Below are 17791 nucleotides of genomic sequence, written 5' to 3' on the forward strand. Positions count from 1 at the left end.
CTCATAATGACTCAACACAAATCAGAGCCTCATTACAGGTGCCAGCTAATGATGATCAAGCATGTGTTTATTTTTATTCGTTTATAAAGTATGTCTAGAAAACATTATGTCACTCCGGTGGAGACCAGCCAGATGCACATTTTCTATATATATATGTGTGTGTGTGTGTGTGTGTGTGTGTGTACTGTATATACAGGTGCTGGTCATATAATTAGAATATCATCAAAAAGTAGATTTATTTCACTAATTCCCCCCAGTCCACACACACACACATACAGTATATATATATATATGACTTTAATATTTCCTCCAAGAAAGCTTGTTGATGTATGTTTAAAATAAATCAAGTTATTTAAAATAGTATTTATGGATTTGTGGAAATGTTTCAAGAAAATGTTAAATAATTATAAATTAATGCAAAAATTGCATTGTTGATTCACAGTGTATCTATCTCAATAACTTTCAGTACTCAGCTCAAATATCACCCACTGACAGGCTTTTAACAGAAGAACATCATGATTTATGGCTGCAATGTAAAACTGAAGGATATTGGCTATTAAGTGAAAAATGCAAAAATGCAAACAATCGTATTGTATTGTGGTCCACAATATTTCGAACCCTCAATATAATCTATAAATCAGCAACACTCTTTTGACTATCATAATGAATTAATGAAGAGATTCCACACATTCCGCTGTGTTTGTGTCACTTTTATTACACACAATTTGTCTCCAAGACATTTCATTCAAGCATGATTGTTTCTTTGCATCATGAGTAGCACCATCCAGCGCAGGTCAATCAAGGAATGCAGGCCCGTCATTGGGTGTCCTGATCATAAACCACGCCCACCTGTCTCCGGGCCTCATCCATGATCTCAGTGAGCAGCTCTGAGTCTGTGAGTGACATCTTGATGCTCTCCTTCAGTCCTGTGAGACAGATCATATCAACATCATCCTGACACAGAGCTCATGCTCATTTCATCACAAGCACAGCAGGTTTAACAGAGCGTCACCTTTCAGCAGACAGCGCCTCACTTCCTCTGCCTCGTATCTCAGTCCTGTGCTGTTGTGGAAGTTCAGAGGCAGGCCGGGTTCAGGAAGAGGGAACTCTGTCTTTTTACCATTCAGCTCCAGAACGGTTGGGCAGTGCATGGGGTGCGCCACCTAGAACACAGAACTGCATTATTCTGCATCAAATGGCATTAGCATGACAAAACTTAAGTTTATTTACTAGTGACCATATCAACAATAAAACGAGAAAAAAATAGTGCCAAAATGTAGAATATTAATTCAGTATATATATATATATATATATATATATATATATATATATATATATATATATATATGTGTGTGTGTGAATCTTAAGTGGATTTACACAAACCTCAAATAAAAGTAAAAAATGAAATAAACGATTAATCGCTGTCGAACGATTAATTGCAATTTATCACAATTTTTTTCATAATACACACACATGCATGTATATATTTAAGAAAAATATGTTACATTTATATATTAAACAATTTATATGAATATACATAGATAAATTTAAATACTTGTTAATATTTTTCTTAATATATGCTGTATGTATGTGTTTATATATACATAATAAATATATTGTAACACACGGGCTCGGGAACAGAAGGTTAATAATATTAAAGTTTATTAAAACAGGTGTATAAGCAAGCAGGAGAAGATTAATATATCCGTATTCGGTGTTGAGTATGGAATCGAAGGCTGGGATTGATACTGGTTTTCTCTTTACAGACAAAGTAAAGAGGGTGACCAGGATGGATGAGTTGTTGCACACACCTCGAGAGAGACGTAGGAGAGGAGGACTTGGAGGAATCATTAAATGACTGAATAGTGAGCAGGTGCTGGTGATTAATACTTGAGTGAGGGAGTGCATTGTGAGACCGACTTGTGACAGTACTCCCCTCTCCCGGAAGCCTAGTCCTGAGCCATAACACCGGGGAGTGGGGTTGGGCGGGGGTGTGGGGGATCTGGAGACTGGGGCGACCATGGCGGAGCTGCCTCCGAGTCCTTGACTCCAACCCCCACCTCGGCCTCTATGGCTGGATCTCTACTGCAACCCCCCGTAAAAAAAAATACTTGAGAAAACTCACTGGGCTGGACTCTGGGCCTGGAGCCGACACTGGACCGAGCTCTAGGGCTGGAACCAAAACTAGAGCAAGCTTTGGGGCTGGAGCCGACACTGGAGCGAGCTCTGGGGCTGGAGCCGACACTGGAGCGAGCTCTGGGGCTGACACTGGAGCGAGCTCTGGGGCTGGAACCGACACTGGAGCGAGCTCTGGGGCTGGAGCCGACACTGGAGCGAGCTCTGGAGCTGGAGCCGACACTGGAGCGAGCTCTGGGGCCGACACTGGAGCGAGCTCTGGGGCTGGAGCCGACACTGGAGTGAGCTCTGGGGCTGGAGCCAACACTGGAGCGAGCTCTGGGGCTGGAGCCGACACTGGACCGAGCTCTGGGGCTTGAGCCGACACTGGAGGGAGCTCCGGAGCTGGAGCCGGAGCCGACACTGGAGCAAGCTCTGGGGCTGGAGCCGACACTGGAGGGAGCTCCGGAGCTGGAGCCGGAGCCGACACTGGAGCGAGCTCCGGGGCTGGAGCCGACACTGGAGTGAGCTCCGGGGCTGGAGCTGACACTGGAGTGAGCTTTGGGGCTGGAGCTGACACTGGAGTGAGCTCTGGAGCTGGAGCTGACACTGGAGCAAGCTCTGGGGCTGGAGCTGACACTGGAGTGAGCTCCGGGGCTGGAGCTGACACTGGAGTGAGCTTTGGGGCTGGAGCTGACACTGGAGTGAGCTCTGGGGCTAGAGCTGACATTGGAGTGCGCTCTGGAGCTGGAGCTGACACTGGAGCGAACTGGGGTTCAGGAGCCCTCCTTGAGCTCATCAGGGAATCGGGAGCCCCTCCCTGGGCTCAACTGGGGATTGGGATGCCCAGGAGATGAAGAAGGGATAGTCAGGATCAGCGGAGATACAGGGGATTCAGTGCTGGGCGGAACCAGTTGAGACACAGGAGATTCATTTCTGGGCGGAACCAGCGGAGACACAGGGGACTCTATGCTGGGCGGAACCAGCGGAGACACATGAGATTCATTTCTGGGCAGAACCAGCGGAGACACAGGAGATTGCTGGGCAATTAAGAACAGGGATACCATGGTCCTTAAACCAGGTACTGGTAGCTTTGGCACTGTGTGCAGGTTTCAAGTCCTGTTGGAAAATGAAATCTGCATCTCCATAAAGTTGGTCAACAGCAGGAAGCATGAAGTGCTCTAAAACTTCCTGGTATATGGCTGCATTGACCTTTGACTTCAGAAAACACAGTGGACCAACACCAGCAGATGACATGGCACCCCAAACCATCACTGACTGTGGAAACTTTACACTGGATCTCAAGCAATGTGGATTGTGTACCTCTCCTATCTTCCTCCAGACTCTTGGACCCTGATATCCAAAGGAAATGCAAAATTTACTTTCATCAGAGAACATAAATTTGGACCACTCAGTAGCAGTCCAGTCTTTTTTGAAGTGAGATGTTTCAGACGCTGTCTGTTGTTCAAGGGGGGCTTGACACAAGGAATGCGAAGCTGAAACCCATGTCTTGCATACGTCTGTGTGTAGTGGTTCTTGAAGCACTGACTCCAGCTGCAGTCCACTCTTTGTGAATCTCCCCCACATTTTTGAATGCACCTTGTGCAAGGTGTCAATGGTCGTCTTTTGGACAACAGTCAAATCAGCAGTCTTCCCCATGATTGGGTAGCCTATAGTTCTAGACTGAGAGACCATTTAAAGTCCTTTGCAGGTGTTTTGAGTTAATTAGCTGATTAGAGTGTGGCACCAAGTGTCTTTAATATTGAACCTTTTCACAATATTCTTATTTTCTGAGATACTGAATTTGGGATTTTCCTTAGTTGTCAATTATAATCATCAAAATTAAAAGAAATAAACATTTGAAATACATCAGTCTGTGTGTAATGAATGAATATAATATACAAGTTTCACTTTTTGAATGGAATTAAGGAAATAAATCAACTTTTTGATGATATTCTAATTATATGACCAGCACGTGTAAGTGGCAAGTGCAAAATTGATTTGTATTAGAAACATATCAACAAGAACAGTCCAATGTACTATAAATGAATGATTTTATAATGTTTGTTTCAGTTCAGTCATGATGTGAAATGAAATGTGTGTCCTCACTCGGATCATGCCTTTGCTTCCGCAGATGGTGGCATCATTGGGAAGATCACAGGCGATGGAGCAGACACACACAGCCATCCTGTTCCCCGAGAACTTCAGGACCACCACCATCGACTCATCAACCCCTGACAGAAGAGGCACAGATAACACACACCAGATAACAACAGCCTCAATGATTTATTCAGGGTTTCTACTGCTTTTATGAAGGTAAATGTACAGTTTTTAAGACCAAATTATTTTTTATGTGAACATTAGAGAAAACATTAAAGCTGCGGTAGGTAACTTTTGACACTCTAGCGGTTAATAAACAGAACTGCTTGCATCTTGCGGAAGAACATTGTAGCCGGAGCTACTTCTCTCTGTTTATGTCTATGAAGAATCACAAAGGTACTGGGTTACTCCGCTGAGGTACCCCCGAAGCAATCTAAAATAGTCTGAATATAAACACTTATTATAGATGTACCCTAATGATTCAGGACAGGCTAAAAGCACGGTTTGGAAAATGGATTCATGGTGTACTCGGTTATTATATACATTTTGTAAATCTTGAACACAAAAAAAAGTTACGGACCGCAGCTCTGATTGGTTGTTTCTAACCGGGAGCGGATGAATTTCTGCAAATGGCAATAGGACACTGGGAGGAGCTAGAGGAGCTTGATTTTTTTCTATCTCATATTCTACTGTCAGGACATAATGACAGGTTTCACAAATACATTTTTACAAAAGTTACCTACTTCAGCTTTAAGTGAACATTCAATTTTTACATTTTGCTCTCGTGTTTCGAAATTCTGAAATTTTGATTCAGAAATCTAAAACTAGTAAATAACTGACCTATGTACAAGTAAAGTTGTGCATACGTTTTTAGAGCATTATTAATGACCAGATAACATTAGATAAATACTACTGGAAGAACATTTGTTCATTAAGAGAACATTCCCAGAATCCTATAAGAACATTCCCTTTACAAACTAAAAAACAAACTAAGAACCGTCTCAGATAGATGCATTTTGCAAAGAGAATATGCATGATAAGTAATGTAGTGGTGATATTTGCTGTACCTGAGGGAAGCAGGACTCCCGTGGCGTGGATGGATTCTGGTCTTTCCCCCTTGAACACCATCAGAGCGAACTGTAGGCAGTAGATGCCGATGTCCATCAGCGCTCCTCCACCCTGCTCCTTCTGTGTGCTGCGCTCACGGTCCAGCAGAGGAAGACCGAAATACGCCTTCACCATCTTCACCTCCCCGATGGTGTTTTCTGAGAGCAGCCTGCCGACCTCAGCATACAAGGGGAAACACCTGGACCAGACCGCCTGACACAGACAGAGACAGAGACGGAGACACAGATGGAGACGGAGACACAGACAGAAACACAGATGGAGACAGAGACACAGACAGAGACACAGATGGAGACAGAGACACATACAGAGATGGAGAAGGACACACAGACAGAGACAAAGAGATGGAGACACAGACAGAGACACAGACGGAGACACAGACAGAGACACAGATGGAGAAACAGATGGAGACGGAGACAGAGACACAGACGGAGACACAGATGGAGATGGAGACACAGACAGAGACAGAGAGGCAGAGACAGAGACACAGACACAGATGGAGACACAGATGGAGACACAGATGGAGACGGAGACAGAGACAGAGACAAAGACGGAGACACAGATGGAGATGGAGACAGAGAAAGAGACAGAGACAAAGACAAAGACAATTAGGTTGACAGTTAATATATATATATATATATATTTATGAAATATAAAATAAATAAAATAAAATAAAATAAAATAAAATAAAATAATTAAAAAATATTTTTTTTCATCAAGAATTATATATATATTTTAGTGCATTTACAAATAGTATTAGAAAATCATTAGATTTTGCCTTATTTTAAAGTTTTAGATTAATGCGTATTTTAATTAAAAATATTTTGTTTTCATAATAATAACTGAATGAGAATCATGATTACAATTAATGAAAATTCACAAAAGCAAAATGCAATAAGTTAATCAGAATGTGGGAAGAAATGTGCATAGTTAATGTCACAAGTAGATACTGTTATTTTATATATATATACACACACACACACACACACACACACACACAAACATTATTTTTTTCATTACCTGTGTCGTGAAATATAACCAGGACATGTTTTCAGTAGATTCCCTCCACATTAATCCCAGATTCATTCATGAGAGCAGAATGCTACTAATCTACAAGAATGCTGCTGTTGAAATATCTGGAAATCAAAACTCGTCCGTCATTCTGATGATGACACAGACACTGCTCACTCTGTTTTGAATGATGTGACCTCAGGAAACGTCCACTTCTTTCATGGGGAACTCAACTAGTGCGTCTAGTGTCCAGTCTACATTAGTAGATCAGGTCATTGTGCTGCATGCGTTTACCTCCATGAGGAAGACGTTGTTCTCGCGGGCGGCCGAGACGAGCTGTCTGACCTCTCGGAGGTTCATGGCGAAGGGTTTCTCACACAGCACATTCTTCCCAGCGTTGAGGAACAGCAGACCCACCTGCAGATGATGTGTGTGCACAACCCCGATGTACAGCACATCTGACAGGAGACGCTCGTCAGTGACTCTCAGGGACTGTCTCTTCAATTCTGTCCAGCTCTGTCTGTTTACTCACCAATATTGGGGTCCTTCGCCAGCTCCTGGTAGCTGCCATATGCTTTTGGGATGCTGTGGGTTTTTGCAAACTTCTCTGCACTTTCTAGGCTTCTTGATGCAACTGCAACTATCTACAAAACACAAACAGACAGAAAGTTAATGACTGAGTCAGATTTTCTCATCCAGCAGCATATAAAAATAATTGCATAAACCATTCAATTGTTTCTTCTAGGTAACACTTCAAAAATATATTTAGAGATTGCTTCTAACATCACAACACTCTGCGTTTCATTCCATGCCTCGGCAATAAATAGTATCATAAGTGGAAATGTGAAGATGCATTGGTCACAAATCAGCATGATATATACACAATCCAACATCTTTAGTTTGCATGCATATAAAGCACATCAGAAAGAAAAACAACTTTGGATAATTCTCTTTTTTGCTTCAAAAGGAAAGCATTTGTTTATACGAAAGAGAAAACCCAATTTAGGTCTGAGCTTCTTTAAAAGATTTTCGATATGAATATTGACTGTGTTGTCCTGTACCTGGTGATCTTCGTTAGAAAGTGTCCTCAGAGCAACACAGAAATCATGGCTGATTTTTCCAGCTCCACAGATTCCCCAGCGGGTCGCCATGTTCGCTCTGACCTTCAGATTGTGCGGAGCAGGCTTTTATCTGCGGTCCAGAGTGCAGGTGAGGACGTCATGTGATCTGATAAAGTGTAACTTTGAAGTCAGAAACAGTTGTAAATGTCTTTCTGTAAATCTATTTTTTGTCACAGTGGATTGATGAGCTCATAATGACTCAACACAAATCAGAGCCTCATTACAGGTGCCAGCTAATGATGATCAAGCAGGTGTGTGTGTGTGTGTGTGTGTGTGTTTGTGTGTATAATGACATGGGTATGACACAGGTATTACAAGGAGAGGGTGTCTTATGAGCACATAACCCATGTCCCCATTTTTCAAAACGCTTATAAATCATACAGAATGAGTTTTTTTGAGAAAGTAAAAATGCACAAAGTTTCCTGTGAGGTTTAGGGTTAGGTGTAGGGTTGGTGAAGGGACATAGAATATACAGTTTCTACAGAATAAAAACCATTACACCTATGGGATGAACACACTTTACACAAAAACAAACGTGTGTGTGTGTGTGTGTGGGTGGGTGGGTGTGTGTGTGTGTGTGTGTGTGTGTGTGTGTGTGTGTGTGTGTGTGTGTGTGTGTGTGTGTGTGTGTGTGTGTGTATGTGTGTGTGTGCGCACAAACACACACACAGTTGCTTTCACTAGTTCATTGCACTGTGGAAAGGAATAAAATAATAATAATTATTGTTGTTTATTATTAGTAGTATTAATGAAAGAAATAGCAAAATGATGTTAAAACATTTAATAACATTTTAAAAGAGAGAAAATGAATTATACAGATAGTGTATAAGTCTTTATCATGTGCGTCAGTCAGTCACTAGGTGGCGCTGTGATGCCTTTATAAAATCACTGTTAATTCAGTTTGTGAATAATCTTCAACATCTGCTCAAATCTGATGTGAATTAGGACACACCAAACACACGTGGAAACAAAACCTAATTAAAATCCAGCATTTTATATTAGCATATTCTAATTAGTCTATGTTTTTATTTCCTTATATGGACATTTGAGGCTCATGGGTTATTAATAATAAAGAAAACTAGAAAGGTACATTTAGGAAAAGTTGTAGGAGGAACTAACTAACCCTAACCCAATTAAACAACAATATATTTTTATAATTCTGATAAATATCATAATTTACACTCAATATGCTATTATTCACACTGTTTAATAATGCACTGCAATACTGAGTTGCAACTATCCAACCTTTTTTGCACTAAGTGACCTATAAATAGCATCTAACAACTATTTACACTTACTGTAATGCAAAGAAAATAATGCTATTTTCACTTAGTGTACTTCATATATACATATATTCACATATATTCAATATACAGCACTGCAATGTGTACCTGAAACTAAACGTCTGTGCTTGTTTCGAGTGTTTTTATACTCTGCTTACTATTCACAAAGATGTGTTTAACTCATGACACTTAGGGTCAAATAGTGATAGAAAGTCCCGTGAATTTCTCTGTTGAGGTGGAGCTTAGTGGCTTGCAAATCATCCAGTGCGACACACAACACCGGGAAGAAAAAATGACTCAGGGAAGGTGTGAGGAAGAATCTTGAGCTCCGATTGTTTTGGAACGTTTTCATCTTTTGAAAATGGAACTTTGACGCAATGTAACTAGTAACAAAAAAGATGGAGCAATGTAACAAACACAACACAATGTAACCAGTTCTGAATGTAACAAAAGCCTGTAGCTCCGCCCCTTTCAGCACTGATCTCCTTGTCTTCTTTTTTATTTAGTTAAATCAAGTCAAGTTAATTTATGCTTGATTCCTGCATTAAGCATCCAAGAAGCCTTTCAAATCATGAAACATCATTATTGTTTTACAGAGGTGTCAAGTAACGAAGTACAAATACTTCGTTACTGTACTTAAGTAGAAATTTGGGGTATCTATACTTTACTTGAGTAATTATTTTTCAGCCGACTTTTTACTTCTACTCCTTACATTTTCATGCAAGTATCTGTACTTTCTACTCCTTACATTTAAAAAAATAGCTTCGTTACTGCTATTTCATTCCGGATTGTTATCGTTCAGAGAGAGAGAAAGAAAAAAAAACCCTATCCAGATAAATCGCGCCATCAGGATGGAGTGAATTTGATTGTTGTTGGATGAGAAGTATACACATATACCATTCCGACACCCTATTGGTCCATACGCGATCCATCACACCTGCACATGACACAGGTCACATCACACTGCATAGACAGTTTTGGGTTCGTTTATCAAAAAATATATTTCTTAAAAGTAGGTTGGAACCAGTAGTATCCGATCGCCTCAGAGTCCGTCCGCTTAAATTTCAAATGAAACCGGCGTCAGCCCGGTCTCCTCCCGTCTTTCAGCGCGCTCTTCAATCCGCCGACCACGGTGGAGCAGCGCGAGCTCAAACAGAGACAGAGGACACAAGGTGTGTGTTTACCGATAGATTGTTAGAATATCTGTATCTGTGAAGTTCTTTGTCATAAATACAGTTTACAAAAGGTCACGATCAGTCGGTTTCTCATCTAGTGTAAAGTTTTCGCTTGTCACCGCTAATCACGAAACAGATGTTTCCTTACACTTATTTAAATATACTTCATTTAATCATACGTACATACACTACTGTGCAAAAGTCTTAGGCAGTATTTTCACTTAAAAGAATGGTGTTCGGCCAGTTATTTATATATTTTGCTGTAGAGTGTCACTGTCAGTATAAAATATCAGTTTACAATTCCAAACATTCATTTTGCCATCGTCAAACTGCTTGTGCATTCAAAATCGCACTAGATTATTATTAAAATTAATGGCAAACTACTGTCCTACTGACACATTGCAGCAAAAGATATAAATAACTGGCTTAAAACACGTTTTTTTATGGTGAAAACACTATTCTTTCTTTTCCATAAGACTTTTGCACAGTACTGTATTTTAAAAACGAGATTGTTGCTACTTTATAAAGAATGAGCATACAGTCATTCACAGAACTGATTAAAGACAGTGACAGACAGCACTCATCTGAACTAAATATCACAGTGAGTGACAGAGATACAGTAGAAACATTATGTGTACTTTTGTATTAAATAATGACCCAGATTGTGAAATACATTTATTAGCCTTAGATTAAGGGAAGCACAACTTGGGAAATGAGAGCATCCAAGGTGAAAGCTATGGATTTATTTTAAATATTTGTAATGTTCTTTAATGTTATCCATAGTTTTTTTTGTAGTTCTTTTTTTTTTTTTAAGTATCGGTTCAGGCACGTTGAGGCGCCAGTACCATTTTAAAAGTATCGAAAAGGCACTGGACCCTACTTAAAAGTTATTATTTATTTCTCACTACTGGCTCATTTGCCAAATGGGTGCTTTCTCTTCGTCCTCCACAAATTAAGCTACTGTAGGTAGTTGGGTAGTGAGACGTTTTAATAAATTATCGTTTGCGATTAATGACTCAAATGACAATGTTGTGATATCTAGGCTATAGAGCATCACAGTCCCACCCACAGCTGGTGCCGGAACTAAAAATTCAATGCAATTTCTGCATTGACATTTGGGGTATAAGCCATTAAAACGTAACCATACATGGTAGACTTAAAACCAGCTACGGCTGTACTAAGCAACAGTATATGCTCATATAAACGTAAAAAGATCATGGGGGCACTAACCTTGTTTTGATCTAAATGCCTTTTATTCGCGATGTCTTGGCTAAGTACTTCATTACCCACAATCCTGAACAATCCCACAATCCCACAGTGATGCATCTGATTGGTGGAGCTCGTATAACCGTCTGGTTAAACCCCTCGAAGGTCCGTGAAGACTGAAGATCATTAATAAAAAAAATAAAATAAAATAAAAACCTGTATTGCGTTTTTGCACGGTAGACTTATCAGTGCAATCATGATCTCCTTGGCTGCCATTGAGAGTTTTGCAGGGAGGTTGGTAACTTTAGTTAGCATTATCGTCCACTTTAGCTAGGCTACTGTAGCCTCCATATGAAATGAGTCATATCAAGCATTTTATAATGCCACTGTCAAAACAATATTTAGCCTAGACATACCTTTTTGTGCATTTACTGAACATTTGTGTAATGGCAACGACATGTGTTGACAACTGAGCAGTGATTGCAGTCAGATACAAAGCACTGCACCATTGCTGACGTTATCGTTAACCACTTTCACACACGCACACAATATAAAATACACGATGATAAAATAAAAATCAATACACAATAAATATATAAAACACTATTTATTTACACGATTAATACTGAAAGAACTGCTATTACTGCACATTCACTATATAAAATAAAATTCACTGGAGGAAAAAGTTCGCGCGAGCGGCCGTCATCAGATTTGGATGTCGCTCAAAAGGCTCGTTGCCTCGTTCGCAGTTGTGGCTTCAGTCGAATTCAATGGGGCGCGGTGGTTTATGGGATGAGTAGTTCCTGCGCTCGAAATGAAAATATGTACACAGTCTTGTACCTTTGACTTTTTTTGGATTTTGTCTTAATTTTTTCACTTGAAATGATATGTTATATGCTTATGAGTTCAGCCGTAGCTGGTTATCCTCACACATGCTCTAAAACTCTTTAGATACGGATTTTTCCGAAAGTGAATGGGAGAAATAAATGGGAAATTTACTTCCGGCACCAGAGCTCTCTCGGGCTGTGGGTGGGACTGTGAAGCTCTATATCAACTTTGTAACTCGTTACCCTCCGAACACTGGACATAGCAGACGTATGTACCGAATACAAGAAGCTATCAATCACGAAGGTATCAGGATTATGAGTTATTTTTCATTTTTAGTTTTTGAATAATCACTTAGATTAATCATTCATTTTGACAGCACTATAATGTTTATTGTAAATAGTCAACCACACAAGAGTAATTGTTTTTAGCCTGCACCAATGTTCTTGTCCATTGCCCTCACAGAGTCCTGCAGCTAAGCTTGGATGTACATTTACATTCCATTCAAGGTTATTGATGACATGCCTCTGAAGTTTGACTTTTTGCACCATAACAATACTTATTGGCAACTAGTCATCATATCTCTAGCTCTTTAATGTATTTGCATTGTACTAAAATGAGTTCATTTTCAGTGGGCATATATGTGGCTGAAACAGGTAGCCTAGTGCCTCCCAAATTTTTCAACATGAACATTTTAATATAACATTATAGTCATTATGGCCTTTTGAAATTTTTTTTTTTGAGGATGTGGGGTAGTGCACAATAGGCCCTTGTGGCACGGCCCAAGCTTTTGTTCTTAATGGCATTTTTTTTCCTTACATTACTTTTACTTTTATACTTTAAGTAGTTTTTTAAACCAGTACTTTTACACTTTTACTTGAGTAAAAAGCTTGAGTTGATACTTCAACTTCTACAAAAGTCTTTTTAAACCCTAGTATCTATACTTCTACTTGAGTAATGAATGCCAATACTTTTGACACCACTGTTGTTTTATAATAATTTTGTCTCTTACATCAAAATCCAGCCACATATTTGTTTAGAGCTGTTTTGGCTTGTAAAGTGCAGATTTCTCTCCTGATTCAGAGCAGATAGGACTTTAAAAGTCTGTTGTTTCTTTTGTCTTCTCAACACGTGATATTTTTAATCAGCTGTTTGGACTCTCCTTCTGACGGCACCCATTCACTGCAGAGCATCTAGTGCTGAGCAAATGATACATTGCTCCAAACACTCATGCAGGGGGGGGGGGGGGGGGGGGGGAGTTGTGAAGAGGTGAGCCATGAAGAAACCATGAAGAGGTGAGCATTATAATGCATTATAAATGAATTCAGAATTATTCTTGACTAGATATATAATGCATTGTAATATGTAACCTATGAAACATAGGTTCTAATTCTGCGCTATGAGAGCTGAATAACATAACAGTGATCGATAGCCTTGAGCTCACAGTAGTCCCTGCATCAGCAGCTCTGCAGTCAGACAGTCAGACACTGCTGTAATGTGAAACCTTCAGCATGGACTCTCAGTTCTCCACGTCAGTAGAGATGCATGTGTCTTCATCCGTCACAGAGAGTGTGTTGTGGTGCTGATGCATGCACAGACACACACACACACACACACAGGTGAGCTTTTCATGCTGCTTCGTTTCATAACTGCTGGGGAAAACTCTCAATGTTTGCATGCACTTTACACTATTGTCTATGTTGCACATATGCAGTGTTATAATTATTTGCAATATGAATAACTGTTTAATCAGGAATATGTTGCCTATTTCAATTATATGTTATAATGCTAGATTTCACTTGTTGAAGTAGAGCTGTTGCAATATTGTCATTGCTATAGTCACTATAATAATAAAATGTATTTTAAATATATTTCAGAATATAACAATTTTCCATATATTTTTAAAGGCGTTTAAAAATAAGTTCTGCCCTCCATACATATTTCAGTCCAAGGAAACATTTACATATGTAACATTTGAAGAAAATCTTTGTTTTCTATGATGCTTTGTTTGTTATTAATAACAAATTTTAATTGTTGAACATGTAACACATTTAAGTCATGCATAAAGCCTAATTGTAAAGCTACTGTCAGACTGAAAATGTATTTTCTTGCCCCTGAATTTGAACTTGAAAAAAAACATTAATGGGTATATGAAGGTTTAAACTAAGTATTATTATTATTTTTTTAATGCATGGTTTACATACAGTAATTATTATTATTATTATTTTTGCATGTTCATGAATTAATTTGGAATATGAAAAAAATATCATGCAATTCTTATTCGTTTTTAAAACACAAAAGCTGGGTTTTTAGGAGGGTCCAGTCTGAGTCAGAATATGGGTATCCTTCTTCCCTCTAACTTTGCTCTGTGTGTTGAACTCCATCCGTCCTGTCAGCAGCTGATGAGCGGAGGAACACGTCACTGTGCTGCCTGTTCCCTCTGATTAGTACTTCTCAAGGTTTCTCCAGTCTTACGAGAGAATCTATTGAGCTCACAGTGTTCATCTCTCACATATACATCACCGCTGTGTGCTGTTTGACTGTGATGTCAGATCCTTTGCATGATGTGATACATTTGCCAAACGTTTACAATCAGAAAGACAGTAAAACATGATCTGAAAGGTTTTTTGAAAGTAGAAAAGTGCTCAATCAGCGTCTGATTATACAAGGTTTGTGATTAATGCGATCAAATTAAAGATGAAAGATGAGGGTTCGCATGTTTGGGTTTGCATCCTTGCTTTGTGCTCCATCAGAGGATGTCAATGTCAATGTCAATTTTATTTATATAGCACCATTTCCACAACACATGGTTGACCAATGTGCTTCACATAAAACACACACCACATTTGCACAGTAAAGATAAAAGTAAAAGTTAAAAATTAAATTTAAAAATTAAAAAGTACCACAGCCATTTAAAATAATAATAATAAATAAATAAAAAACTATAAATAAAATCATGGTAAAATACAGTGCTTCAGCCAGAAATAAAAGCTTTGTCAAACAGATAGGTTTTTAATCTTGACTTAAAAATGAACACAGAGGGAGCTAATCGAAAACGCACGACCGCCCCTGGACTTCAGCCTCGTCTTTGGTGTAAACAATAGTCTCTGGTTTGAAAGATTTTTCAAACCAGAAGAGGGAAATATTTTACTTTAGCAAGAAGCCGCAGTTGGAGAAAAGAAGATTTAACCACAGTATTAATCTGTCCATCAAATTTCATTTGCTCATCAAATACAACACCCAACTTTTTTACATGTTGCTTAACATACGGTGATAACTCACCCAAATTTGGAATTGTAGAAGTCACAGAAACAGAGGGTTTAAAAACAATCAATTCTGTTTTGCTCTCATTGAAATTTAAAAAGTTTAGAGACAACCATTTCTTTACATCACTCAAACAAAGCAATAGTGCATTCATTCAGGATGCTAAACATTCCTGTCTGTAGAAAACACAATGCCTAGTGATTTCTATCTATCTTAATGTAACTTATGTCTGTAAATATGATTGTAAACTGATCTTACATTATATTCTGATCAAGTTTTTTGTCTTTTTTTGTTACTCTATCATCAGCACTGGTAGCCTAAATAAAAATATATTTTTTTCAGACTCACTATATTCCTCGATACATAGTCTCAAAAATATATTTTGATATGTTACAATGACAGAATCGCATCACAACAGAATTTAAGTGTTGTTCGTGTTTAATCTTCATTCATGTGATAAACATCTGCTACACTTTTTACAGGAACATTTAATGTTAATCAAATATTTGTGGAAATATCAGGAATGGCTGGTCACACACACACACACACACACACACACACACACACACACACACACACACACACACACACACACACACACACACACACACACACACACAGCTAGTATCTCACCAGCAATTAAGTGCGTTACTGATTAAAATTTCAATGCATTCCACAGCATTTGATTTGAGACGAAGTTAGTTCTTTTTCAGTCCTGAGATATTCATTAATATGCAAACAAGAACTTGTAAAAACAGGGGAAACTATTGTTATAATTTACACTACCAGCAGTCATAAGATTGGAATAAAACATTTTGAGAAGTCTCTTATAATTGATCTCTCTTATTAGCCTCCAAGGCTGCATTTAATGCATTAGACCAAAAATAGAGTAAACAGTAATATTGTGAAATATTTGTACTTTTTTTATTGTAATATATTTTGAAATACTGTATAATTTTTTCTTGTGATCAAAGCAAACATTACTCACGATCCTTTAAAAATCATTCATAAACATAAAAAATCTGACTGTCAACTTTTGACCAATAGTGTATATTGTCACAAATACCAAGAAGGGCACAAATATTAAAGAGGATGACATAAAAAAAATTCCCACTTTTGGAAAAATGCAATTCCATTACATTTCCAGTCATTCAAATTATTAAATAAATTACAAATAAAAAAATAAAAATATTTTTGACTATCCAAAGCAGTAGATAATTTTTTTTTGAACCAGGTATAAAAGAAAAAAAAACAATTATTGCAAAAAGTTGAATATATACAGCTGTAATATTCCAGGATTCTATAAACATGTGAAAACCACAAATAAAAGTAATTTAATGTGCGTCTGTAGAAATACAGGCAAATAACTGAACATTCAATTCAATTTTATTTCATTATGTGAAACAGTGAGAAAAACAAAAAGATGCGTCACAGAATATGACCAGACTTCTTTGGCTATTTTACCCGTTCTGATAAGGCACATCTGTAAACAACAGGCTTTACACACAAAGAAACAGAAACAGAACAAAACATAAAACACAAAACATTCATAGTGATCGTTAATGGCACAGTTGTACTGAGATTCTCATATTCCCAGCTAAAAAGCATCTTGGCGTTTGCTAATCGGAAGAATAATGCAGATTTGGCTTGATGACATTTACATTTTTCAAGTTTGTTTTTCTCAAGGCAGAAAATGATTTTCACATTCATGTGATTATATACTGTGTAATATTTTTTGAGATAGAACTAAACCTGCTTCTTCTTCTTCCTCAGTTGATATACTGACACCTTGTGGCTGGAATTGGTCTTTACACAAGTGATGCTCAACATTTATATTCACTGTTCTAGCTCTGAAACTGATTTATACTCATCATGCATGTTAGAGACATAAATGAATCCTGGATTCAGATAAAAACACTGAATAAAGCTCCTCATCATCTGGAGAAATGTTTCCTTTAACAAAAGCGTGATAAAATCAAGATAATAGCAGATATTTGAAAGAGAAAAACAGGAATGCCCTCCATATTTCAACATTTAGTGTAAACAGATTAAACAGAAGTAGTCCTTGACCCTCCATTTCAGATAAAAGTTTGAAATATGACAACAGACAGAATATAAAACTGAATTCATAACTACATACTTGAATAAAATATATATACTGCATGTTAAATCATAATGCATGTCCTAAACTACCTTGATTTATATATACTGTATATATATATAATCTCAGAATTGATTGATTGATGAATCGTGATGCATTGATGTTTTCGCCCCAGCGCTGATAAAGAGCATGTAAGTATAAGTGTGTAAAGTACAGACACAGAGCATGTTAAAGATGCTCTGGAGCGGTCAGATGTTGGTCAGGACGTCGCTGGTGGTCAGGCTCACCGACAGCAGACCTGGAACCTCGTTGTTCCGGTTGGTTTTGTCCCGCAGACGAAGCGTGTGAAGCGTCTGCAGGTCGGACAGATCGCCGCTCAGGACCACCTGACCCATGAACGAGTCCTTCACGAGGTTCCTGTTGTAGATCTGATGCACGGAGAGAGTAGATCAGCAGCGTTAGGGA

The 17791-nt window shown here is 38.5% G+C and overlaps 3 protein-coding genes across 4 annotated transcripts in view; all 3 read right to left on the bottom strand.

Annotated features, from left to right (window-relative positions):
• Positions 1–308: 308 nt before the first annotated feature.
• LOC127977620 (trans-1,2-dihydrobenzene-1,2-diol dehydrogenase-like) lies at positions 309–7579 on the bottom strand. The gene is made up of 7 exons (XM_052582595.1): positions 7413–7579; positions 6884–6995; positions 6646–6809; positions 5283–5535; positions 4225–4349; positions 1013–1163; positions 309–926 (listed from the first exon to the last, which is right to left on the bottom strand). The coding sequence occupies exons 1-7, from the start codon at positions 7500–7502 to the stop codon at positions 817–819; spliced, it is 1005 nt and encodes a 334-aa protein (XP_052438555.1). The 5' UTR covers positions 7503–7579; the 3' UTR covers positions 309–816.
• On the bottom strand, positions 1354–4210 carry LOC127977622 (magnetosome-associated protein MamJ-like). Its single transcript, XM_052582597.1, has 2 exons — positions 3328–4210; positions 1354–3234 (listed from the first exon to the last, which is right to left on the bottom strand). Exon 2 carries the CDS (start codon positions 2912–2914, stop codon positions 2069–2071), a length of 846 nt encoding a protein of 281 aa, XP_052438557.1. The 5' UTR covers positions 2915–3234; positions 3328–4210; the 3' UTR covers positions 1354–2068.
• A 9014-nt stretch (positions 7580–16593) lies between the features above and the next one.
• Positions 16594–17791, bottom strand: part of LOC127976946 (calpain-5) — a 19497-nt gene continuing 18299 nt past the window's right edge. For both annotated transcript variants that reach the window (XM_052581538.1, XM_052581539.1), the window contains exon 13: positions 16594–17754. In XM_052581538.1, coding sequence (XP_052437498.1) covers positions 17575–17754 — 180 coding nt within the window. In that variant the 3' untranslated portion in view covers positions 16594–17574. The remainder of the gene's footprint in view (positions 17755–17791) is intronic.

Source organism: Carassius gibelio, chromosome B18, assembly GCF_023724105.1.
Source record: "Carassius gibelio isolate Cgi1373 ecotype wild population from Czech Republic chromosome B18, carGib1.2-hapl.c, whole genome shotgun sequence".
NCBI lineage: Eukaryota > Metazoa > Chordata > Actinopteri > Cypriniformes > Cyprinidae > Carassius > Carassius gibelio.

Excerpts from the sequence above, each read along its gene's own strand:
- LOC127977622 (XM_052582597.1), bottom strand. The coding sequence starts at position 2,914 with ATGAGCTCAAGGAGGGCTCCTGAACCCCAGTTCGCTCCAGTGTCAGCT.
- LOC127977620 (XM_052582595.1), bottom strand. The coding sequence starts at position 7,502 with ATGGCGACCCGCTGGGGAATCTGTGGAGCTGGAAAAATCAGCCATGAT. Across the intron at positions 6,810-6,883 it reads GGCGAAGGACCCCAATATTG|ATGTGCTGTACATCGGGGTT; the intron begins GTGAGTAAACAG and ends GTCTCCTGTCAG. Across the intron at positions 927-1,012 it reads GAGGCGCTGTCTGCTGAAAG|GACTGAAGGAGAGCATCAAG; the intron begins GTGACGCTCTGT and ends TCTGTCTCACAG.